The 26041-nt window shown below is 43.1% G+C and overlaps 1 protein-coding gene across 1 annotated transcript in view; it reads left to right on the forward strand.

Moving 5' to 3' along the window:
- MYO5B (myosin VB) overlaps nucleotides 1-24947 on the forward strand; it is a 156565-nt gene extending 131618 nt beyond the window's left edge. The window contains exons 17-39 of the mRNA XM_069963199.1: nucleotides 2189-2275; nucleotides 5265-5376; nucleotides 5546-5757; nucleotides 7241-7397; nucleotides 7575-7814; nucleotides 12240-12476; nucleotides 13200-13284; nucleotides 14484-14632; nucleotides 15626-15745; nucleotides 15882-16022; nucleotides 16950-17009; nucleotides 17184-17420; nucleotides 17962-18050; nucleotides 18819-19017; nucleotides 19207-19300; nucleotides 19913-20056; nucleotides 20197-20348; nucleotides 21187-21276; nucleotides 21402-21552; nucleotides 21789-22077; nucleotides 23449-23623; nucleotides 24155-24235; nucleotides 24597-24947. Of these exons, the coding sequence (XP_069819300.1) occupies nucleotides 2189-2275; nucleotides 5265-5376; nucleotides 5546-5757; nucleotides 7241-7397; nucleotides 7575-7814; nucleotides 12240-12476; nucleotides 13200-13284; nucleotides 14484-14632; nucleotides 15626-15745; nucleotides 15882-16022; nucleotides 16950-17009; nucleotides 17184-17420; nucleotides 17962-18050; nucleotides 18819-19017; nucleotides 19207-19300; nucleotides 19913-20056; nucleotides 20197-20348; nucleotides 21187-21276; nucleotides 21402-21552; nucleotides 21789-22077; nucleotides 23449-23623; nucleotides 24155-24235; nucleotides 24597-24749 (3454 nt within the window). The 3' untranslated portion in view covers nucleotides 24750-24947. The remainder of the gene's footprint in view (nucleotides 1-2188; nucleotides 2276-5264; nucleotides 5377-5545; nucleotides 5758-7240; nucleotides 7398-7574; nucleotides 7815-12239; nucleotides 12477-13199; nucleotides 13285-14483; nucleotides 14633-15625; nucleotides 15746-15881; nucleotides 16023-16949; nucleotides 17010-17183; nucleotides 17421-17961; nucleotides 18051-18818; nucleotides 19018-19206; nucleotides 19301-19912; nucleotides 20057-20196; nucleotides 20349-21186; nucleotides 21277-21401; nucleotides 21553-21788; nucleotides 22078-23448; nucleotides 23624-24154; nucleotides 24236-24596) is intronic.
- Nucleotides 24948-26041: the final 1094 nt, after the last annotated feature.

Below are 26041 nucleotides of genomic sequence, written 5' to 3' on the forward strand. Positions count from 1 at the left end.
ATATAGGAGCAGTATTATAGTAGTTATTGTATATAGGGAGCAGTATTATAGTAGTTATATTCTTGTATATAGGAGCAGTATTATAGTAGGTATATTCTTGTATATAGGGGGCAGTATTATAGTAGTTATATTCTTGTATATAGGAGCAGTATTATAGTAGTTATATTCTTGTATATAGGGGGCAGTATTATAGTAGTTATATTCCTGTATATAGGAGCAGTATTATAGTAGTTATATTCTTGTATATAGGAGCAGTATTATAGTAGTTATATTCTTGTATATAGGAGCAGTATTATAGTAGTTATATCCTTGTATATAGGAGCAGTATTATAGTAGTTATATCCTTGTATATAGGAGCAGTATTATAGTAGTTATATTCTTGTATATAGGAGGCAGTATTATAGTAGTTATATTCTTTCATATAGCAGCAGTATCATAGTAGTTATATCCTTGTATATAGGAGGCAGTATTATAGTAGTTATATTCTTGCATATAGCAGCAGTATTATAGTAGTTATATTCTTGTATATAGGGAGCAGTATCATAGTAGTTATATTCCTGTATATAGGAGGCCGTATTATAGTAGTTATATTCTTGTATATAGAGAGCAGTATTATAGTAGTTATATTCTTGTATATAGGAGCAGTATTATAGTAGTTATATTCTTGTATATAGGAGCAGTATTATAGTAGTTATATTCTTGTATATAGGAGCAGTATTATAGTAGTTATATTCTTGTATATAGGGGCAGTATTATAGTAGTTATATTCTTGTATATAGGAGCAGTATTATAGGTAGTTATATTCCTGGCACATCGCACCCATGGCTGACACGAAAGCTTATTCAGCTACATTTAAAACCAACATCAGAAGTTAGTATATAATTTGGCCCAACCATATTGCCTCATGTACCACGTGCAGGTCTTCTGATACACATGAGTCCCTAACCAAAAAAAAATCACTGTGCCGGTCAGCGACCACAATCCCCGCAAAGCGTGCGCAAGCAGAGAAGGTGGGCACAAGCCATTTCTGTCTTTTTGGCTTGTGCATATTTTATGTATTCTGTCCCTTTTTTTCATTGTGGCTAGCACTCGTGCTTTTTAAGACCCATGTGATCCAAATTAGCAGGAAGTACCTGTGTACATAAGGGGAGGATCTCCTAGTATTCTCCCATTCCACCTGCAGAGGAATGGAGAGAGGTAAGAGCTTGTTCACACTTGTGTTGCTTGGCGTCCACTTTTTCCGCCGGTGGCGCCTGCGGGGTCCGGGGGGCCCTTTAGGGTCTGGTCCTGTGACAATGGGGTTGCAGGGCCATTCCATGGCCCCCCTTCTTTGCTTGCGCACGTTTTGCAGGGATTGTGGTCGCTGACCGGCACAGTGATGTTTTTTGGTTAAGGACTCATGTGTATCAGAAGACCTGCACGTGGTACATGAGGCAATATGGTTTGGCCAAATTATATACTAACTTCTGATGTTGGTTTTAAATGTAGCTGAATAAGCTTTCGTGTCAGCCATGGGTGCGATGTGCAGCCATTTCTGTCTTTTTGGCTTGTGCATATTATAGTAGTTATATTCTTGTATATAGGAGCAGTATTATAGTAGTTATATTCCTGTATATAGGAGGCCGTATTATAGTAGTTATATTCTTGTATATAGGAGCAGTATTATAGTAGTTATATTCCTGTATATAGGAGGCCGTATTATAGTAGTTATATTCTTGTATATAGGAGCAGTATTATAGTAGTTATATTCTTGTATAAAGGAGCAGTATTAGAGGTACTTAGTTTCTCTTAGTTTTGCATTCTGTGAACTAGACATACAATGTTGCCAAAATCCATTAAATTAAATAGTTTATTATCTCATTACATTATTAAATATGAATAATATTACGCTTGCTCTCCCTGCCGCACTCCTCTGCCAGTTATTTCCAATTACTGTGTGCCTCTTAGAACATGATATGTCAGGAGATGACTGGCAGCCGGAGCTGAGCCACTTGTACAATGTAAAACAATAATTAATTTGTAACATAGGAAATTAATGTTTCTCCTTCTTGCCAGACATGATGGTGAATTAATCTTTGTAATAACCCTGGTGTGTGCCGTGAGAGTGACTGGCAGATATCCGTCATTGGCACTATGTGCAGATTACTTTGCAGCCATTATATTCAATCTAGTATTAATTGTTTTACAGCTTTGATCCAAAGAGAGCCGTGCAGCAACTAAGAGCATGTGGTGTCCTGGAGACCATCCGAATCAGTGCCGCAGGCTACCCATCCAGGTAGGTGGCCCATCCACCCCTCTCCTTTTGCCGGGGTCACTGTAGTGTTTATCTAGTCTTCTCCCGCAGTTATACAAATACAATACTAAATCATTAGCCGTATTTTTCCACAATTATTCCACAGGTTTTATGCCTTTTGGGCACCTTGAGAGGTGACAACTACCTCTTTGATCCAGAAATGTGCTTAGAGCAGTTGTCACGTCCCTTCCCCTATCTCTACTTGTTTTCTCGTACAAAGTGCAATACTCAGCAGGGGGCGACAGTGAGCACACAAGAAAGATGATCTTGAGAAGTGTAAACCTGCCCTTGGATTAGTGGGTGCATGCTATGTGGACATCATGTAGGGGATCCCCCACATCAGCAATTTACATCTGACGCTTTGCCACAATGGCCCGGATCAGGGTTAACACCAATCTTAGCCTTATAACTTTTCAGATGCTGTGCAGAACATGGCATCTAGGTGCTGGACCATGTGCAGTGCCTCTCCATTCAAAGTCTTTAGTAGGTGCGGAAACTGCCATGCACTGAGAAAGATGGAAAACTGGGCTCCCCCATTCTAGTGATTGTTGGTAATTGTTGTTTTCAGACGCCCATCGATCTAAGGGCACGTTCACATGGCTGATTTTCATACTGAATCCCAATACCAAATCCATGTTGATTTAGTCTTTTCTTATGAATCATATGCAGACTTTGATGTAGAATCCACATGGATTTTGATGGAGATTTTAAGCTCCTCCTGGTAAAAGCCATGCAGAATTGCACCCAAAGTGTTATTCAATGCTGAAAAATCTGTGTGTGCACTGTCAGGCTATGTTCACACTACGTAAGTTCCGCAGAAATTACAGCCGTTGTTACAACACCTGTGATTTCTACGGTACTTACGTTGTGCTGCAGGCTGAGGGAATCCCGGCAGGAGTGTATACACATATTATACACTCCGGTTGGGATCCCTAGCGGCACCGTAGAAAACTGACATGTCAGTTTTCTGCGGCCGCCATTCATTGAATAGCGGCCGCAGAAAACATTGTCAGTGCACACTGTTAAGTGAGCGGCTCCGACCACACACTCCATTGTGTGTAGTGCGGAGTTCTGATGCGGGCGCGCATGGATGTGCCCGCATCAGAACTCAGCAGTGTTAAAGATCACCTGGCTGGTACTGCAGTCCTACGTGTGACCATAGCCTCAGCCTGTTTCCCCTTAAATTTAAACTGATTTTTAAATGCTAAATCAACATGGATTTAGTTTCAGGCAGAGGTTTCAGAATCTTGCCATATGAATGGGGCTTAACATTAATTTCCTATCCAGTTGCTGTGTTAAATAGTATATGTCAAGATGGTGACAACTATAAGATAGGTCGGTGGGCGTCTGACCACTGGGACCCCCACCGTTTACAGCAGGGATCGTTATGGGAATTGTAGCAACAGCTGAAGGGCCGAAGGTTTCCCATCCCTGGTTTACAGGAACGGAGGTCAGATGTTCCCCCAAGTGAATAGTTGTACGTATGCTTTGCCACCACTCATTCTTTGAGGGATCTGAACACTGTACTTTTCTATATTCACCCATAAACAGCGCATAAAGCAGACTTATTACTACTGAATCCACTGTTGGGGTCCCAGCAGTTTTACTGTCATGGATCAGCTAGTTCCCCCCTATACTGTGGATGATATCTAATCTTGATATGACCCCCTCATGTGATTGCTTATGTGCATAGAATACCATCTTGTTACAGTGCGTTCTCCATCCTCCCCCTCCTCGGCTTCATACTCTGCAGCTGCCACATTGTAGTCATTGGCCGATCGGCAGGAATCACTTTTATGCATTGTATAAATATCCCTGACGTTTCCTACGTTTCTCGCACTTTGCAGCTGGGTGTCGGGGGGAGAATGTTCTATCTTCTTTGTTTCAGAGAGAAATCATAACTGAGAGCTCAGGTCCAGACTCTGTAGCAGTTCCTAATAATCTGCTTGGCAGAAACAAGGACGAGTCATTCCATCTCCAGCCGCCTGTGACTTCTGATCATTTGTTTAGCTTTATTGTCCCTATTTGTTTCAGAGAGTAACACTGTGGGACAAACTGAGCCAACATATTACCCATAATATACCAAGGACTTATGTACTGAACCGACACCAGTACCATATAGCTGCAGGGCACAGTTGTCCAATGTCTCAGGTGGGCCTTGGCAGCCTGGCGCTGACCTTTTCATTAAAGGAGTATTATACTCAGACATAACTTTTGGTATGTTGCTGCCCATGGTGAGACTAACAATTCATTCCACTCTTGTTATTATCTATTCAGTCTCTTTCCCCCAATTCTGAGCTGCTGCTTTCTGCTGAAGACACAGAAAACTGTGTGTGAGCCTTTCTCCCCATCTCCCTCTCCTCACCCCTCCCTTCTGAGACAGCTGATGTAAACAAGTCCCTGGCAGGCTTTATCTGCAACATTGTAGTGTCTTTGTAATGCTGGGAGGGTTATTCTGAGGTCAAGTTGCTGCGATTAATTGTCCTGGCGTTACAAAGAAGCATGTTTACAGGGACATGTTTACATCAGCCTTCCCAGAAGGGAGGAGGGGGAGACGGAGAGAAAAGCTCACACACCGATTTTTGTGTCTTTAGCTGAAAGCAGCAGCTCAGAACTGGGGGAAGAAGACTGAATAGATAATAACAAGTATGGCAGGAATTGTTAGTCTCACCATGGGCAGCAAAATATGAAAAGTTTTGTCTGAGCGGAATACCCCTTTAAGTTCCCAGCGCTAAGGTTGCCAATCAAGTGTGTCTGCCATACCGCTGCTTTTAGAGCAGAGTGGTGGTTGGTAACCAAACGTTGCTCATTGCCCATCAATAGTGTAGCAGGAGATCGTGTAACAGTATATTGCCGGAAACGCGGCTTTGGATGTAACTGTATAAGATCTGATGTATGTAGATTGGGAATTGCATGCTACACCATGTAGTTGGGTTTGATGGGTTTGTATTAAGACTATGTTTCTCTCTAGGTGGACCTACCATGACTTCTTCAATAGATACCGTGTATTGATGGCCAAGAGGGATCTTTCCCAACCTGACAAGAAAATCACCTGCAAAAACCTACTGGGGAATCTTATAAAGGTGACGGACTTAAAGTAATACTAGAGTAATACTAAAGTGATACTAAACATAAATTTCAGTGGTAACATCCTGTACTGTTTCTGAGGTCTGGCGGTGGAATCCCTCATATACATGTGTATGTCCATCTCTATGAATGATTGTTCTGAACTCTAACTTGTGGTTTTATCAGGATCCAGACAAGTTCCAGTTTGGTCGCACCAAGATCTTTTTCCGTGCCGGGCAAGTGGCTTATCTGGAGAAACTGCGCGCTGATAAGTTCCGAGCCGCCACCATCATGATTCAGAAGACCGTGCGCGGCTGGTTACAGAGGCTGAAGTATAAGAGGATGAGAGCTGCTGCCATTACCATCCAGAGATACACACGGGGATACCTCGCCCGCAGGTAGGAGAAGAGTCTCCTATACTGGCTATATAATAATTTACCAGAAGATACCCAGGTTATACCAGCATGTTCCATATCACTATATACAGGAGATGTAGAACTTACACCAGCTGTACATATATAATTATATAAAGGAGATACCCAGGTATACCAGCTTTACATATATAATTATATACAGGAGATCCCCAGGTTATACCAGCTGTACATATATAATTATATATTGGAACTACCCAGGTTATACCAGCTGTACATATATAATTATATACAGGAGATACCCAGGTTATACCAGCTGTACATATATAATTATATACAGGAGATACACAGTTTATACCAGCTGTACATATATATTATATACAGGAGATACCCAGGTTATACCAGCTGTACATATATAATTATATGCAGGAGATACCCAGGTTATACCAGCTGTACATATATAATTATATAAAGGAGATACCCAGGTATTCCAGCTTTACATATATAATTATATACAGGAGATCCCCAGGTTATACCAGCTGTACATATATAATTATATATAGGAACTACCCAGGTTATACCAGCTGTACATATATAATTATATACAGGAGATATCCAGGTTATACCAGCTTTACATATATAATTATATAAAGGAAATACCCAGGTTATACCAGCTGTACATATATAATTATATACAGGAGATACACAGGTTATACCAGCTGTACATATATATTATATACAGGAGATACCCAGGTTATACCAGCTGTACATATATAATTATATACAGGAGATACCCAGGTTATACCAGCTTTACATATATAATTATATAAAGGAAATACCCAGGTTATACCAGCTGTACATATATAATTATATACAGGAGATACCCAGGTTATACCAGCTGTACATATATAATTATATACAGGAGATACCCAGGTTATACCAGCTGTACCTGTGTTATTATAAACAGGAGATACCCAGGTTATACCAGCTGTACATATATAATTATATAAAGGAAATACCCAGGTTATACCAGCTGTACATATATAATTATATACAGTAGATACCCAGGTTATACCAGCTGTACATATATAATTATATAAAGGAAATACCCAGGTTATACCAGCTGTACATATATATGCAAGCAGGCGTAAACATGATAAATGAGGCCACACCTCCTCCCTGCCTCATCACAACCCACCCCCCCCCCCAGTTCCCCCAGCCCGCCCATTGGGCGAGCGGGGCGTATGGGAGGCGAATCTGCACCTTCTCCCTTGCGTACGCCTCGGGTGTACGCTTTGTAGATGTTCTCCAAGGTGTATATATATTATTTGCCAAATGACAATGCAGCCAGGTTGGTCACCGTGTTATTGGCAGAACATTCTGACATTTCTTGATTCCGAATTCCGAAGTGACGACCAATATGGCTGCACTTCCTGTTGTCACTTTTTTTACAAAATTAGTCATCAGGACGTTTTCATCAACCTCTTTTTGCTAATTTTTTTACATTCAGTCTGGCTGACCACCTCCGCAAAACCAAAGCCGCCATCTGCTTCCAGAAACAGTATCGAATGATCCGCGTGCATCGGGTCTACCAGAAGATCCGAGGAGCGGCCATCACTATCCAGTCCTACACCCGGGGCATGTTTGATAGGAGAGTTTATCGAGAGGTAATGTACTTCTGTACTGTAGACATGTTGTCATTCTCATAGCCCCGGCTAGTTACCTGCTCTCTGTGTTCTCATGTGACGTTGCCTCCATAGATAGCATGGGGTTGTATAGGACACTTCATGTCCTTATAGAGTCTTTATATCCAGTCGCTCACTCTTGTGATGTTGGTTTTGCAGCGTTTGCTCCAGCACAAGGCTAAAGTCATTCAGAAGCATCTAAGAGGATGGATCGCCCGCAAGAATTTCACCAAGTTCCGCAGCGCAGCCATTGTTATCCAGTGCTACTTCCGCAGGATGATGGCCCGGCGTGAGCTCAAACAGCTGAAGATTGAGGCCAGGACGGCAGAGCACTTCAAGAAGCTGAGCGTGGGCATGGAGAACAAGGTGGTGCAGCTGCAGAGGAAGATTGACGAACAGGTAAATGACGTGACCTCAGGCTTGATAGATTTTATATAGTGATCTGCAGCCGTAGTCCTATATTGTGGGAGATGCTCGTTCTTTTATTGCACTTTCTATCTTGTACTGATCCTGAGTTACATTGTATTGTATTGTACTCCAGAGCTGCACTCACTATTCTGCTGGTGGGGTCACTGTGTACATACATTACATTACTTGTCCTGTACTGATCCTGAGTTACATCCTGTATTGTACTCCAGAGCTGCACTCACTATTCTGCTGGGGGGGTCACTGTGTACATACATTACATTATTGATCCTGAGTTACATCCTGTATTATACCCAGAGCTGCACTTACTATTCTGCTGGTGGGGTCACTGTGTATATACATTACATCAGTGCTTCCCAACCTTTTCCACCTCGGGCACCCCTTGGAAAAAAAAATTTCCTCGGGGCGCCCCTACTAAATAATAATCTACAAAATAAGAAAACCGTCATACAGTGACTCACAGGTGACGTCTTCTTTGATCTGAGGCGTCACTTTCCCTTTTCCTCTCCATCCTCCATGATGATTCCTTCCAGCTACTTTTAATCTCTTCAGAACCTGTGAGACAAACAATTTAGGCTCCGCACATTTCTAGCAACTTCCTTTCCTTTCTCCCTCCTGTCGGCTCCCATAGTAACTGCGCTGTTTGGTGTTATGTGCAGTAAAGCGAATAGGAATGTGGGATGCCCCCTGTATTTAGGATCCCCTGCTGTGCCCCCATAAGCTAATAATACCCCCAGAGGTGCCCCCATGAACTAATAATGCCCCCAGAGGTACCTCCATATACTAATAATGCCCCCAGAGGTACCTCCATATACTAATAATGCCCCCAGAGGTGCCCCCATGAGCTAATAATGCCCCCAGAGGTGCCCCCATATACTAATAATGCCCCCAGAGGTGCCCCCATGAGCTAATAATGCCCCCAGAGGTGCCCCCATGAACTAATAATGTCCCCAGAGGTGCCCCCCATGAACTAATAATGCCCCCAGAGGTGCCCCCATATACTAATAATGCCCCCAGAGGTGCCCCATATACTAATAATGCCCCTAGAGGTGCCCCATATACTAATAATGCCCCCAGAGGTGCCCCCATATACTAATAATGCCCCCAGAGGTGCCCCCATGACCTAATAATGCCCCCAGAGGTTCCCCCATGAACTAATAATGCCCCAGAGGTGCCCCCATATACTAATAATGCCCCCAGAGGTACCCCCATATACTAATAATGCCCCCAGAGGTGCCCCCAATGAACTAATAATGCCCCCAGAGGTGCCCACTATGAACTAATAATGCCCCCAGAGGTGGCCCCAGGAGCTAATAATGCCCCCAGAGGTGCCCCCATATACTAATAATGTCCCCAGAGGTGCCCCCATGAACTAATAATGCCCCCATATACTAATAATGCCCCCAGAGGTACCCCCATATACTAATAATGCCCCCAGAGGTGCCCCGTATACTAATAATGCCCCCAGAGGTGCCCCCATGAACTAATAATGCCCCCAGAGGTGCCCACATGAACTAATAATGCCCCCAGAGGTGCCCCCATATACTAATAATGCCCCCAGAGGTGGCCCTTATGAAATAATAATGCCCCCAGAGGTGCCCCCATATACTAATAATGCCCTCAGAGGTGCCCCCATGAGCTAATAATGCCCCCAGAGGTGCCCCCATATACTAATAATGCCCCCAGAGGTGCCCCCCATGAACTAATAATGCCCCCAGAGGTGCCCCCCCCCATGAGCTAATAATGCCCCCAGAGGTGCCCCCATACACTAATAATGCCCCCTGCTCTGCCCCTAAAAAAAACAAACATCCTACTCACCTAATCCGCGCTGTGGCTGCAGGCAGCAGCTCTCCTCCTCCTCTTCGGGCTCCATCTTGCGAGCCGCGGGGACGGGACCTCCGGCAGGCGTGATGACGTCACATCATCACGCCTGCCGGAGAGGTCACGGCCCGGCCTCCCATAAGCTGCTGGTATGAAGTGCCGGCAGCCTATGGGAGTGAATGTAGGAGCAGGATGCTGACACTTCCTGCTCCTACATTATGCTCACTTTAATGTTCCAGTGCGGGCAGAACATCAAAGTGATCTGTGCATCCCGAGAAGCTGCGCGGCCGCAGCTTCTCGGGATGCTTAAAGTGTCAGCGCACCTTTCCCATCGGGATCCCGCGGCACCCCTGGCGGGTTCTCCCGGCACGCCAGTGTGCCGCGGCACCCCGGTTGGGTAACGCTGCATTACATTACTTATCCTGTAGTGATCCTGAGTTACATCCTGCATTATACTCCAGAGCTGCACTCACTATTCTGCTGGTGGGGTCACTGTGCACATACATTACTCATCCTGTACTGATCCTGAGTTACATTCTGTATTATACTCCAGAGAAGCACTCACTATTCTGCTGGTGGGGTCACTGTGTACATACATTACATTACTCATCCTGTACTGATCCTGAGTTACATCCTGTATTATACCCCAGAGCTGCACTCACTATTCTGCTGGTGGGGTCACTGTGTATATACATTACATTACTTATCCTGTACTGGTCCTCGGTTACTTCCTGTATTATACTTCAGAGCTGCACTCGCTATTCTGCTGATTGCTAACAAGCTTGTGGACAGGTACTAACTACTACATCAAATTATTGTACATTGCCAGGTTTAAACACATCATGTGCCAGAATGCAGTTCACCAGAGCCAGCCCCATTCAGGTGCAGGTTTCAGCTCTGAAGCCTGCATCTTTGTGAATGCAGCTCTGGAATATAATACATAATACTGCCTATAACTCATATATACACACACACACATTCTCATTGTTTTCTGGCCAGTTCACCTTTTTGCATTGACCATATCCTTATTTAATGATCGCCCTTAACCCCGTCACCACAAGCTCAGAAATGATTCAGTCATTTCTTTCCTGCGCCGCTCGGATTATTTCTCTTGCTTACAGCCTGTGGACTGAAGGACAATGAAACGCGTTGGGTTATGATTTACAATAGCAGCTGCCCCTTCTCTTTGTCACATTGTGAAGCGCCTCTTATCACTTATAGGGAACATGTAGCAATTTACAGTCACTTCTTTTCACAGTAGAATCGGCTTTACAAGATTAGTCGCCCGGACTCGGTACTTGATATTATTCTCTTTTCTCCGGGGATATCCTGCCTCATTTCTCATTTCTTGTGCGCAGGATACGCCGAGCTCTCAGCATTTTATGTTCTTCTAATACTAAATAAGCTTCTTTTATTGAAACTTTGCTCCAGAAAGCAAAAAAGGAGCACTGGGTGATTTTTTTTTTAAAACTTTTCCCTCTACTCAGTCATATTGGGTCACAATTATTCTAACAATGTTGTCAACAAGGCATGTGATGTGCCTTAAATGAGGGCAGCATAAACTAGTGACAGAACTGCTGAACAGATCGGTCGTTCTCCTAATATGCAGGAGAATAGGATTCTTGCCACACCCCTCCCCCCGCCCTCCAGCTGCTGAGTGACTGCCCATATACAGCATAGATAGATAACTGCCAATCAGTAGCTGGTGGGCTGTGTTTTCTGTTGCTCATGAATATCCAGGACTACTGAGCACACGCACATAATGGAGAGGAATACTTATTGTCCATGTTATTCAGGAGGATATCTTTGGAACAATGTAAGTGATACATCATTCTGTTCAGCTTCTCTGTCACCAGTTTATGCCACCCTGAGATAGGACACTATAAACTTACTGACAGAGTCTCTACAAAGGGTTTTCCCCTCATCCTTCTGGAGAATCCTCATTCCCAGAAATCAAACACCCCTGTGATCAGATGATTCCCCCCTGTCCTGTAGGTAGGGGATAAGGTATTCTGATGGCACACCATTCCTTAAAGGGGTAATCCCATCTTGACAAGTTATGCAAATTCTATGTAATGTCTATGGGCACGTGAAGACCAATGCCACAGAAAGTTTGATGGCAGAAATATAACCAAAATAAAAAAAATTTAAATGCTAGTACTCACCTTACTGACCCCTTCCTGTCATTTTCCTGGTCCCTCCACACTCTATTCTCTTGTTCCCCACCTTGATGCTGTCATGTGACCTCTTTAGCCAATCCCTGACTTTCTACAGATGTCTGTGTGGAGAGGCACCAAATATATTTACTAGTGAGGCATGGGAATGAGGGTAAAGTGAGTAAGATGCTGCTGGAGATGGCCACTACTCTGTTCTGGGGGGTGGACGCCATCTTATATACTCTTCTCCATTGTTATTTATCAGTTGCAGAAGACATGGCCGATATGAGCCAATGTCCATGAGAGCCAAAACGTGTGCACAAAGGTGTGATCCCGGCTTATCGGTGATGGGAGGCACAGAAAGCATTGCATGTCACAGTATATAGTCTTGTGTCTATTGCCTCCTGTCTGTTTTGTGCAGAACAAAGAGCAAAAAGACCTAAAAGAACAACTCACTGCAGTAACGACGGCGCACGTAACAGAAGTGGAGAAGCTGCAGAAAGAGCTGGAGCGCCAGCGGCAGAACCAGCAGGACGAGAACCAGCTGAGCAGCTTACAGGAGGAGATCGAGGCACTCAGAGCAGAACTCGCCAAGAGCAAAGATGAGAGGAAAATCGTGGAGGACCTGTATGCGAATGAGAAGCAGCAGCTGCAACAGGTGAGCATCCATGGCTGACTATACTATCAGGGGCCACAAATATCACACCATGATATATAGCAGAAACATGGGAAATGCTGGTTTCAGAAAGTTATATAGATTTGTAATTTACTTCTATTCAAAAATCTTAAATCCAGTACTTATCAGCTGCTGTATGTTCTACAGGAAGTGGAGTATTCTTTCCAGTCTGACACAGTCCTCTCTGCTGCCACCTCTGTCCATGTCAGGAACTGTCCAGAGCAGTAGCAAATCCCCATAGAAAACCTCTGCTGCTCTGGACAGTTCCTGACATGGACAGAGGTGGCAGCAGAGAGTACTGTGCCCTAGGCTGCCTTGAAAACCCATAGGCCCCCAGTGATCATGTTAGTGGTGTGCAGATAGGATAACCAATCCTAAAGAAACCACTTAGATGCCAAGGTCATGATGTGACTAAGGGGTTGAACTACCATGTTAGAGGTTTCTCCAGTCTTGGTGGTTAGATCAGGGTTCTAGCTGTCATGAGATGAGACACGTGCTGGGATACTCCTCTCTTGCAATAATTAAGGTGTATGGACATGGATAAGGTCCCTAAGTGTAAAAATGCTAAGGGTTTTCATGTAGAATGTTGGTCCTGAAAACAGAATTTTTTTCAGGGACTAAACTATATAGCGGGTTGTGCATTGTTGTACATTGCCAGTCAGGTCACGGACTTTGTATAGTGACTCTTCTTTGTTTTTCCCCCAGAGAATCTCTGAGCTAGAAGTGGAGAACACTCAGTTAAAAGAAGATAAAGAAGAACTGAACAAAATAATCCTCCTCAGCTCTGAAGGTATCAAGTTTAGGGGGTTTGTTTCCCCCTCTCACATAGTTAGGAGGAAGCCGATCCTCTTTAGTATAATAGTTTCTCCTAGACCAGCAGTCAGGCGGAGACTTAAAGTGACACTGTCCCCCCCCCCCCCTTTTTGCATTATGACTTCTCTACACAGGTGTAAATGGTAAATTTAGCAGTTTTCATACCTTATTTTATATCATATGTCATGTTGCTTGTTCCAGTAAAAAGTCATCTTTTATTAACTCCAGATTATGCTAAGTGGGTGGGGCTTCATGGCAACAGCGCCACTTAGCCCCACCCACAGCGGCTCCATTGACCCCACCCCTCCGTGACATCATCTGCACATAGGCCCTGCCCCCTCGACGCCCATTGGTATGGGCTGACCTAGAGGGGGTGGGACCTAGACCTTTAGGCCAGCCTGTTCCAATGGGCGGCAAGGGGGCAGGGCCTATGCACCGATGATGTCACAGAGGGGCGGAGACAACTGTGATGCTGTGGGCGGGGCCAACTGTGGTGCTGTTGCCGTGAAGGGCGAGGCCAACTGTGGTGCTGTTGCCCACTTAGTACAATCTGCAGTTGATAAATGATCACTTTTTGCTCCAAGCACCATGACGTATGATATAAAAAAAATAAGGTATGAAAACTGCTAAATTTACCCTTAACACCTGTGTAGAGAAGTCATAATGCAATAAGGGGGTGACAGTGTCACTTTAAAGTAAAAGCGACAACCTTTAGAGGTGCAAAAAGTTTTATAAAGTTTTCCCTTATTTTCCTATGGAGGAAAAGAGAAATGTCATGTCCAACTTCTTATTTTATTCGTTGTTAGAATGGAGCATAGAGATGTCAACTACATGTGGTTGGAGGTTTTAATTGACATAGGTGGTTGTCAAAGAAGAACCCCCCTCCCTCCCCCCATAGGTTTGCCTAACCTTTGTACACAGCAATCAGGTCCAGCATTATGGTAAAGTCTGGCATATACCCCCAATAGCTATTAGTTGAATTCTGGGACCCCCTACCCCCTGTGGCCTGCTTGGGAAGCAGAATCATCAGCTAAATAAGTTTTTATTAGTGATTTTTATCTTCTCAAACCTGGATATACTGGGGACTTAGCGCCCATTACCCTGAAATATCCAACGTCTCAAATATGATCCCACTATCTAGCAGTGTCTGTAAATCAGATTTTTCTACCTTTTAAGATGAGCTGACCCAGACTGCGCTCAAAGAAAATCAAGATCTCCAGAAGGATCTGGAAGAAGAGAGATCTCGCTACCAGAACCTAGTGAAGGAATACACCCGGCTGGAGCAGAGATATGACAACCTGCGGGAGGAGGTCACCCTCATCAAGGTTAGAGCGCTCTTTCACAATGCATAACCAGTGATGGACTCTGGGGATGCCAAAGTGAGGAGACTGGTGGAGGTCTACCCCAGATAGCTGCCTTGGCAGTGGGCTGACCATTGGCTTGTTCCAGCAGCTATTGAAGGGGGGTAAACATGTAATACATGTTCCTCTAACATGATGAATACCAGCGTCTCTATTCATCACATGGTTAGTAGAAGGAGGACTTCTCTCTGTCTAGGTTGTCTTCCAGCATGATTTATTCAGAGCAGGAACGTTTTAATTTTTCCTGTAAGGTAACTTATCACAAAGGAGGTAACCCAAATGTCTAGTGATCCCCATCCAGGCTGCAGCAGCAAAAGAAAATCCTTCTCTCCTCTGACATTTTCTCTCCATACACAGGTGTGACAACTTTTTTTATTGTATATGAGGGCCTTAAAGGGAATCTGTCACTAGGTGTATGATGCCTTAAATGAGGGCAGCATTAACTAGTGATCAGATCAGTGTATTACTTACTTAATTTTATTCAGCCGTTCTCCTAATATGCAGGAGAATAGGATTGCTGCCACACAATTCCTCACACCCTCCAACTGTTGATTGACAGTTGACTGACGATACACAGCATGGATAGATAACTGCCAATCAGCAGCTTGTAGGCAGTTTTCTGCTTCTCATGAATATCAAGGACTACTGGGCTCATGCACATAATGGAGAGGGCTATTTATTGTCCATGTTATTCTTTATCATTCTGTTCAGCTTCTCTGTCACTAGTTTATGGTACCCTCAGATAGGGAAGTATAAACCTACTGACAGAGTTTCTTTAAGCTCCCCAATCGTCACTCTCAGCAGTCGGCGTGCTATGTCTTTGTAAAGGATTTGGAGCTCTATATCACATATTTAGGAGATATAATTGTTTTAATAAATGCTGTGTCCATCCATATTGGACAGGCGTTATCACTGAGTGACACTTTGACTTATTTCATTTTCATACTTACATTGTAGCAGACACCGGGACATCGCAGAAACCCGTCTAACCAAAGCAGCCTGGAATCTGATTCCAACTACCCCTCTATATCCACCTCTGAAATTGGGGACACGGAGGACACCATTATGGAGGTGGAGGTAAGAGCTTGATCATGTTCAGATGAAGATGTATTGTATTTTATGTTTGTCATACCATACAAGTCTATCCGGTACACCCTACCTCTCTGTCTTGTCATTGACCCTGATGACCCTGTGCTTGGTGAACTCCTTGCAGGAAGCTGGGCTGGAGAAGGCTGCGATGGACATGACTCTGTTCCTGAAGCTCCAGAAGAGGGTGCGGGAACTGGAGCTGGAGAGGAAGAAACTGCAGAACCAACTGGACAAGAAAGAACAACAAGAGAATAAGAAGGCTCAGGTAATGCTGGATTCTGGAAATTTTCTTAATGTTTTTACCACTTACCCCTACTTCAGCTCCTGTTGTCCAATGGCAGCATGTTCAAAATCATGCCAATCCAGTATATTACCACATCGTCCTTAGCTAGGAAACAGTATATGTGGGTACATAGCAGGGAACAGGGGTAGAATTGCAGTTCTTTATTACAAGTAAAGCCAGTTCACACTACTTTAATACAAACCAATCTTTGCGTCCATATTATGGCCTCATTGTAGGTCTGATGAATCTTCATTTTTGGACATGAGACCCATAATCGGATTGGAGTTTACTATTAGGCTATGTTCACACAACATATTTTTTCGTAAACGTACGGCCATTGTTGCAATCGGCAACAACGGCAGTACTTTGTGCGAAAACATACGTTGCCTTGCCTTCTATGGGATCCCGGCCGGAGCGTATGCACATAGTATACGCTCCGGCCGTGATCCCTCGCGGAGCCTTAGAAAACTGACATGTCAGTTTTCTCCGGCCGCTATTCGGTGAATAACGGCCGCAGAAAACCCTGTCAGTGCACACTATGGAGCTCCATAGTGGGCAGTGGGGAGTTCTGATGCGGGCGTGCACGGATGCGCCCGCATCAGAACTCTGCAGCCCTAAAGACCATCCGGACGGTACTGTAGTACCGGCCTGGATGATCTTTTCAGAGACCGGCCGTTCCGTGACCTGGCTGGGTCACGGAACGGGCTGTCTTTTACGTTGTGTGAGCATAGCCTAATATTGTAATACTAGTGCAAAAATGAACCCATGTTGTTCTTGTGTGAAACCAGCAGAAAGCCATATACTGAGATTTCTTATAATAGGGATGAAGGGGCCGCACAGCTGCACATTGTCTGCTGCGTGTCTTATGTATTATGCAGCCAAGTGTAATGATATCTTCTGTGTATCCAGGTCATTGAGACAGTGAATGACACAGACCGTGACACAGACATCGCCTACAACAACCTGAAGGTAATGGAGCAGATACTGAATATATCAATTATTCATTAAACAGACTTTACCTCTTCACTGTGGGTGGCGATGTTCTTCAGGAGGGGGGTGCTATACAAATTTGGGCTCCTTGCCGTAATTTATTTTCCTTATACATAGAAATGTCTTGTGACTTACATCTTATCATTGTTACAGAGGCAAGAACTGGAGTCTGAAAACAAGAAGCTGAAGAACGAGTTGAACGAATTAAGAAAAGCCATTGCCGATTCCGCAGGCGACACCGACTCCAACGAAGAGTCCAATGGTTACGCCCTCCTCCTCAACCAGCTGAAGTCCGCCCACGAGGAGCTGGAGGTGCGGAAGGAAGAGGTTCTCATCCTCAGGACGCAGATCGTGAACTCTGCACAGCAAAAAGATTCTAACAAAGACGCGGTATGTAATGAGTTTGTATGCGGGAGAGGCTAAAGTGCGACTTTTTAGCTTGTTTGCAGAAATTCTCAAATTTATTTTTAAAGGGTAATTGTAATCTCTACAGAATTTTCACATTATCCAGGTATGTTTGAAAGATTTGAGACCTGCTGTCATTGTAAGTTATAGCCTGGTGAAGCATGCAGCAGCGTTCTTCATTCCCTGGCTGGTCTCCTGATCCATGTAATTTGCTTCATTATAGTCTATGGCTGGGGTAGGGAATCTTGGCTTCTCCAGCTGTTGCAAAACTACAACTCCCATCTTGCCTGGACAGCCAGTGTAAAGCTTTGGCTGTCCAGGCACAATGGCAGTTGTAGTTTTGCAACAGCTGGAAAGCCAAGGTTCCCTATCCCACGTTGCCACATACTGCAGGGGGCTAAAGCTCATGATCACGGCAGGCCTCGCACCCATGTGCGATGTAAAACTTTGAGATGACGACCTTTAAGGGTTTTTTTTTTCATTACTTTTTTTAAATTGAAGTCTTGGCGTATCTTGTTTGATGCAGGATTCAGAAGCCAACTGGCCTAACAGCAACAAAGAGATGGACCAAGATGATGCCATTGAGGCATACCATGGTGTCTGCGAGACAAATAGGTAAAGCGCTGCTAACATCAGATCCCATATATATATGTGTGTGTGTGTGTATTTGATAGGCCACATACGGCATCTCCGCTGTTGGTGACTCCTCCGGGAGTAGTGCCAGTAGCTATTGCTCTTTACGGGGATGGATATATATATATATATATATATATATATATACACACACACATACTGTATTCCATATCTTAGTGACTAAAGTGACATATATATATATATATATGTATGTGTGTGTGTGTGTGTGCGTATATATATATATATATATATATATATATATATATATATATATATATATATATATATATATATATATATATAGATAGTGTTTTCCGCCAGTTTCTGATGGAAGGGGCCTTGACAGTTTTCGCTTTTCTTCTGATCTTTTTATTTCTTTTCATGTCTTTCTCTGCAATCTTTTTTTTCTTTTCCTTTTCTCTGTCCTTTCTCTCTAGAAAGACTGAGGACTGGGGGTATCTGAATGAAGATGGTGAGCTGGGCCTGGCTTATCAAGGCTTAAAGCAAGTCGCCAGGTTGTCTGTGCCTTCCTTCTTCTCCTTTACTGCGCCTACTGTTTTTCCTTTTATCATTCCAATAGTCCTCTTCTAATGCCATAAAAGTAAATGATTACATAACTTCACGTAATATATTGTTATTGTGCCCAGAGAGTTGCAGGCCCATTACCTCCTGCCGAGTTGCTATTTTTCTCCATAGACCCTAATGCATATGATATGTTGTGATCAGTGATGTGGTTTCTTCATCTCCCAGGCTCCTGGAGGCCCAACTACAGGCTCAGAGCCAGCAGCATGACGACGAGGTGGAGGCACTGACCGATCAGATCGAGGAGCTGAAAGAGGAACTCGAGAAACAGCAGCAAGTCCTACTCCACGCCATGCAGTTATCCCCAGAGGCACAGGTGGAACTGGGACTACAGCAGGAGATCACACGGCTCACCAATGAGAATCTGGTACGTCATGGGCTCAGGTTTACTATAGTTGGTGCACCAGCTTTGGCTCCAAAGGTGCACATTCATCATGCAGACGCTAAGTCATCAGCTGATCACATCATTCACAGACTTTGTATCTTTTCCAGCCAGTTCTGTCTGGACGTTGTGTCCATTTGGCAGAATAAGTAACTTTCTTATATCTGTCCTCAGGACCTGAAGGAATTGCTGGAGAAGTCAGAAAAGAACGAGAAGAAACTGAAAAAACAACTGAAGCTTTATCTAAAGAAGGTTCAGGAATCCGAAGGTAATGTGAATGGAGACTTTTCATTCTAATGTTTTGTGTACACAGCGCCTATGCATGATCATGTGTTTCCATGTTAACAGATTGCTAACAAATCAATCTGATCTTTCAGCCAACTCCACTTTTTCTTGCTTATCCACCAAGTGATACTGTATGCAAGAAGGGAGGGAATATAATTGCAGGATCAGACTACACATAGGACTTGTTTGTAGTCTGTTACCATGGAGACGCCTAAGCAACACAGAGACTCACAAACATCTAAAGCCAATGCAGATTTAAATTATACCTGTCACTTTAAATTAAAAAAACAAACAAAAAAATAAAATAAAACACTTTTTGAAAGAAAAGTTTTGATCAGTCAGAGTCTGAGTGTTCAAACTCCACCTCATCTCTAGAATATAAAGGAAGTGGGGCAAAATGCTGGTCGCGTCTCTCATGATCCTGTATGCACACAACTGGGACAGTCCCATAGTCTTACATTCGTACTCTTGGCATGCTCTACTCACGGCTTGTTCTAGTGATTGGTTGGGATCTAAACAAGTCGGGATCTAAACAAGCCATCTGTGAAACCTACAAGCTGTATGATATATATATTTTTAAATATATGTTGTATAGGAGCTGTAGACATCATTCAGCCGGAGAGGAGGCAGTCCGAACTGACCAGACAGGCGACAGTACAACGTATCGAGAAGGATTTCCAGGGCATGTTGGAGTATTACAGAGAGGACGAGCCTCAACTCATCAGGAACCTCATTTTAGGTCTGGAACAACTTAGAGAGATTACCTTAGGGATCGGGTTATGAAGCTGAGATATGGGGAGCTGTTTGGTGATGTTCTTACACCTTTGTCTACTACTTGAAAGAGGAGCCAGGGAAAAAAAATCTTTTTTTTTTCTTTAGATCTGAAGCCACAGTTGATATCTACAAGTGTGCCGTGTCTGCCTGCATACATCCTCTTTATGTGTATCAGACACGCAGATTACATCAATGATGACCAGAAGGTTCACTCCCTCCTCACCTCCACCATCAATGGCATTAAGAAAGTGTTAAAGGTACCGTCATAAGTATAAATTCTTAGCGCTCTTCATGGCGATGTATGATTTGTAATTCTTCTTGTGTTGTTGTTAACATGGTGGTATTAGACGGCCCAATGCCTCCTGTAAGCGAGCACTGATCTGCTAGATCGCGTACTGAGCCTATTACACAGCTCGATTATTGTTTAGCAAGGGCTGTTAATATAAATAGCTTTAGCAATGTCCGTGCAGCCTTGCCCATAAACTGTATACTTTACCCGTCCACCGTCCCGGTGTTTTTCTGCCCTCTGTTCACTTCCCGGAGCCAACACTGTAGCTTCAGAGCAGTCACTAAACTGACAAGCTGCTCAGCCAATCACTGGCTGGGACCGCCACAGCCAGTGATTGGCTGAGTGGCCTGCCAGTTCAGACACTGGCTCTGAAGCTACAGCGGCAGCTCCGGGAAGTGAGCAGAGGGCAGAAGAAAACCGGGATGGTGGACGGGTAATGTATACAGGGTTTTTTGGTGTTTTTTTACACAATGGTCAGTCATCGATTGTGCATCACTGTTACACGTAGCGATGGGCATTTGCCGGCCGATGATTTAAGGTCAGGACCAAAAGACACGATCAGTCGATGATTTTTGTTATTGGCTGATTATTATTTCTAAGACATGGAGCCATAATTGCCCTCATTTGTCCGATTATCGCTCTGTGTAATAGGGCCCTTAGCCGTCTGATACTGTCAGAATGGATTGGACATTGTCACACTGTGTAGGGACCCCTTTAATTTACAATGGAAGGAGAAATACCCAGATGTAAAGTTTGTTCCTATAACAGCGTATATTTTATATGATATTACTTTTTGTTAATGACAGAAACACAATGATGATTTCCAAATGACGTCTTTCTGGTTGTCAAACTCCAGCCGTCTCCTCCACTGTCTGAAGCAATACAGCGGGGACGAGGTAAGCATCCCATCAGGGACCCATAGAGTTGGTGATGGCATAGTGGTAGACGTTGTCATCTCCTGAGACATAAGAACATGGTCATCGCACCATTGTATAAAATGTTTATTCTACTCATTTTCCAGGGTTTCACGACAAGCAACTCTGCCAAGCAGAACGAGCATTGCCTCCACAACTTTGACCTCACAGAATATCGCCAGGTTCTCAGCGATCTCTCTATCCAGATCTACCAGCAGCTCATAAAGATTGCTGAAGGCCTGTTACAGCCAATGATAGGTGAGGTTATGCAGCTAGATAGGTAGGTCCTGTGATCACAGCAGCATCAGCAATGATGGAAGTCAGCATTCTCTGCAGTGTGATAGGGGAGTGATCAAAGGAGGGGAGAGAAGTGACAAGTGCCATGTGACTGGGCAGTACCAATCTCCATGTTGCTATCCAACATTACCGTTTACATGTGTGAATGTTGCAGAATCTTGTGTTTGCATTCAGTCTCTTACTTCTTCCCTCTTTAGTTTCTGCCATGTTGGAAAATGAGAGCATCCAGGGCCTGTCAGGGGTGAAGCCGACAGGTTACCGGAAGAGGTCGTCCAGCATGGTGGATGGAGGCGACAACTCGTACAGCCTGGAAGCTGTGATCCGTCAGCTGAATTTATTCAACAGTATCATGTGTGAACACGGTCTGGACCCGGAGATCATACAGCAAGTCTTCAAACAGCTCTTCTACATGATCAATGCCGTAGCCCTGAACAACCTGCTGCTGAGGAAGGACGTCTGCTCCTGGAGCACTGGCATGCAGCTCAGGTAAGGATCACTGCCTAAACCTAGACTGTAATCCCTACACAGATCTCTCTATAATCTCCTGTATGTTCTCTAGGATAATCTGTCCATAGGCACCCATTATAAAGAGGCTTATGTAAATCAAGAATCATCATTGTATCCAAAAGTTTTACAACTTTCTAATATACTTTGTGTTTCATTTCATCACCAGTGTCAAGATGTCTGCTTGCTTCCTGTGAATGGTCTTATATCCAGGGTCTGAATGCCAGAATATGTAATACATCACAGCTAGGATCATATTCTATCTAGACAATCCTTTCTTAGTTAAAGGGGTTATCCAGCGCTACAAAAACATGGCCACTTTCTTCTAGAAACAGTTTATGTGTGCTTTGCAAATAAGCTCCATTAACTTCAATGGAACTGAGGATGCAGGATAACCCCTTTAAACAAATTTGGAGCGCAAATATCTCTCTAGCTCCGGATACTTTACTACAGTGTATCAGTACAGAGAAAGCTTATCAACCTGGAGTCCTGCTGGTTTAGCTTACAGATGATTGTATAGACCTTTGCAGGATTTCAGCCCCTGTATATACATAGAGGATTTCAGCCTCTGTATATACACATATGCAGAGATCTTCTAAATGAAGGGAAACACACAACTTATTAAATATTGTCAAATTTTTATTATATGATTTAACATTATTATTCTGCATTAAAAAAAATCTGTCATGTAAACATACCTTTAGAGTCAATTCACACATTACGGTTAAATAATTATGATTATTATTTCTAAAAGGTAAGGTTAAATTAAATTTATGCACAACTTTTGGAAATATATTATTATTTCTATGCATACTGTATATATAACACACTGCCACCTGGTGGCTAATAGCTAAATTGCATCTAAATATGAACGTAATGTTTTAGTTGAATGAAATAACAAAAATGGGGGGAGGACTTGAATAAATGGCATAACTGTGTCTCCTATTGGGAAGTTCCATACAGCAATGGCCACAACCAGGGGTCTCCACCTCCACCCAATGTCTTTTTGGTGCATTTAGGACTCTCGCTGTAAAGAAATATACAATATTAAGATATTGTTAGGTGTTAATATGTGGCAGGAGAGGAGATTATGCATCTCTTTAGTTTCAGACAACTTTCCAAGGTATGTGGAGGCCTCCCGACTCCCTGCACGACAGATAATGTCAGTAGAGAGAAAAGTAACAATGGATTCTCACTGCCCAAACCTGTTGTTCTCTGAGGGATAAGATGGCGCCAGAACTTACCCCTCCCCATAGAGAATACATTTACATTCGCCTAACAGTTAAAAATATATTAAACGTCTGGATATTGAATGTCTGACCAGTGGTTGATATGACTTGTTTTCTGGCACAGGTATAACATCAGTCAGCTGGAGGAATGGCTTCGGGGGAAGAACCTGCACAACAGCGGAGCGGCACAGACCATGGAGCCGCTGATCCAGGCAGCACAGCTCCTGCAACTGAAGAAGAAAACCCAGGAGGATGCGGAGGCCATATGCTCCCTGTGCAATGCTCTTACCACCCAGCAGGTGAGGGAGGGATCTCTTACTGCCACTGGGTTATGGACATTGGTGACCACACTGCATTCTACATTTGTAATCAGTTTGGTTTGCAAGATCTCTGTTAGCTGTCAGTGAATAGGAACCTTAATATATCCCTGTAATCAATGCGCAGGAGAATGTCTGTGACTGATAATTGTCCTGTAATTGGCACAAGCTCTGTATATACATTCTAAACAACTCCAAATATATCCTACTGCTTTTTGTATACAAGCCCTATGCAGACCGATGAGTTTACATGGTTATAGGTCCCATAATCCCATAATCACTGAGTACCCCCCCCCGTTCCCTCCTCTTGATAATGTACAGACAATGGCAGAGAAGCCTAATTGAAGGAATAACACATGGCTGCAGCATCACAGCAAAAATAAAAATCATATTCTTTAATACCAGTGGAAGTTTATCTCTATGGAACATAAAAGAAGCTACAAACCAAACAAGTAATGGCTCCATGTGGTGTCTAGATGTGATTTCTCATATTATTTTTTCTTCCTGTAACAGATAGTAAAGATTCTGAACTTGTACACACCGGTGAATGAGTTTGAGGAACGCGTGACGGTCGCCTTTATCAGGAGTATTCAGGTGAGTGCAGAATTTAAAGAGTTAAAGTGGCCCCTTCTTATAAAGCCACAGTGCATTATTATTATATATTTCTAAAGCGCCCCTGATTCCAGAGCATTGTACATATAAGGGGTTAACAGAGCTGTGGGGTACATGCGAGTTATGGATACTTACCTGTCCCAACTCCCCTGGAATAGCAGCTGAATTTAGCAGGGAAAATTGCTCATTTTGCCTGCAGTGACCACTAGAGGATAAATGTTGTATTGCATGATGCCACAGGTGCCGTACCAGCAGCGCTTCTCCTTTTTAAGTTGCATCCTGGATCTTAACTATTGTAATAATATTTTAATAATTTATAAAAAAAATTCTTGTTTATTTCCAGGCTCAATTACAGGACCGAAAAGACCCTCCGCAGCTGCTGCTAGACTCCAAGTACATGTTCCCTGTGTTATTCCCCTTTAACCCTTCGTTAATCACTTTGGACACTGTTTATATACCCGACTCCCTCAACCTCAACTTCCTCAACAAAGTCTGAAAGAGACATTTTTTTTTAACAAAATTATATACGAAGAAAATACATATAAATATATAGATATGTAAAATCTCGAGGACCAAGATGCCACATGCTAAGGGAAAAAGAAGCCTAAATCTCCGCAGAAGCTGATTTTACTTTATTTTATCCTTTTGCAATGAAAATTTTATTGTTTTTTTGTTGTTGTTTTTTGTTTTTGTTTTTTTTAAAGAAAAAAAAATCCTGTAAAAAATGTTTACATCGCGCTGTGATTCTCCTGAATGATAGAGTGAAAGAAGTAGCTGTTGTTTTATAAGGAAACTCTGGCACCTGCGTCTTATGTAGAATCAGAGACTATATACGCAGACAGCTCAGTTGTCTGCTTTTTGTACCACTCTACGGTGTAGGCTGTATCATGAATATATTATTTATCGGATGCAGGACAGTATTTCCGGTGACACACAGGTAGACTTAAATTATATATATTATATGTACATATACAATAGAGATGTAGCAGAGAGGAGTTTGTCATTTGGCACACATCATGGTAATGTCACAACATGTTATCTGGGTTTTACATAGGACTGCAAGTATTCCTACTGCATCTGTTGTCTATATACACTATTAGGTAGGTTAATATAGAGTGCCCTGTGTTCAGGATCCGCTTCTCTTGAACAGAGTCTCTCTTTCTCTGGAGGACCTGTCCTTGACTTGAATGGACATTGTGTAATATTTAGTTTCACCTGTGGTGGCGCTGCTGGGAAAGTGGACACTTACCCTCACAGATAATAGCTGATCAATGGAGGGTCCCAGCAGTGAGAGACTTTGAGAGTGTCAAGAGATTCTTCTAACAAATAAGGATTGTCCAAAGTGGAGAGTAAAGCAACTTTGGAAATGGCCTGATTCTGCTGTTTTTTTTATACAACTGTCCTAACTTTTGTGTCTCCATGGTTACAGACTGCAAACAAACCCAGTGTGTAGTCAGACCAGGAGGGAGATTCTTGCAAGATTATTTGCAATGTTACTACTACTATATTTTATTTTCAAAGCATTGGGTCAATAATAAATGGTTTGAAATTTTTACATATTCTTTATGTAGGCTATGGTCATACAGCGTTTTTGCATCCATTTCACTGTATCCGTTTTTTAACGTTTAATATTAATGTACAGAAAAATGTGGCCAAAACGTGTAAAAAAAAAAAAAAAAAAAAAAAACACATCTGTTTACATCCATTTTTTTGTATAATGGAATTCAATGGAAAATGGATCCTGACGGGTGGCATACAACTGCATCAGTTTTTGCATCCATTTGTTTT

The sequence above is a fragment of the Dendropsophus ebraccatus genome, chromosome 3 (genome assembly GCF_027789765.1).
Source record: "Dendropsophus ebraccatus isolate aDenEbr1 chromosome 3, aDenEbr1.pat, whole genome shotgun sequence".
Lineage (NCBI taxonomy): Eukaryota > Metazoa > Chordata > Amphibia > Anura > Hylidae > Dendropsophus > Dendropsophus ebraccatus.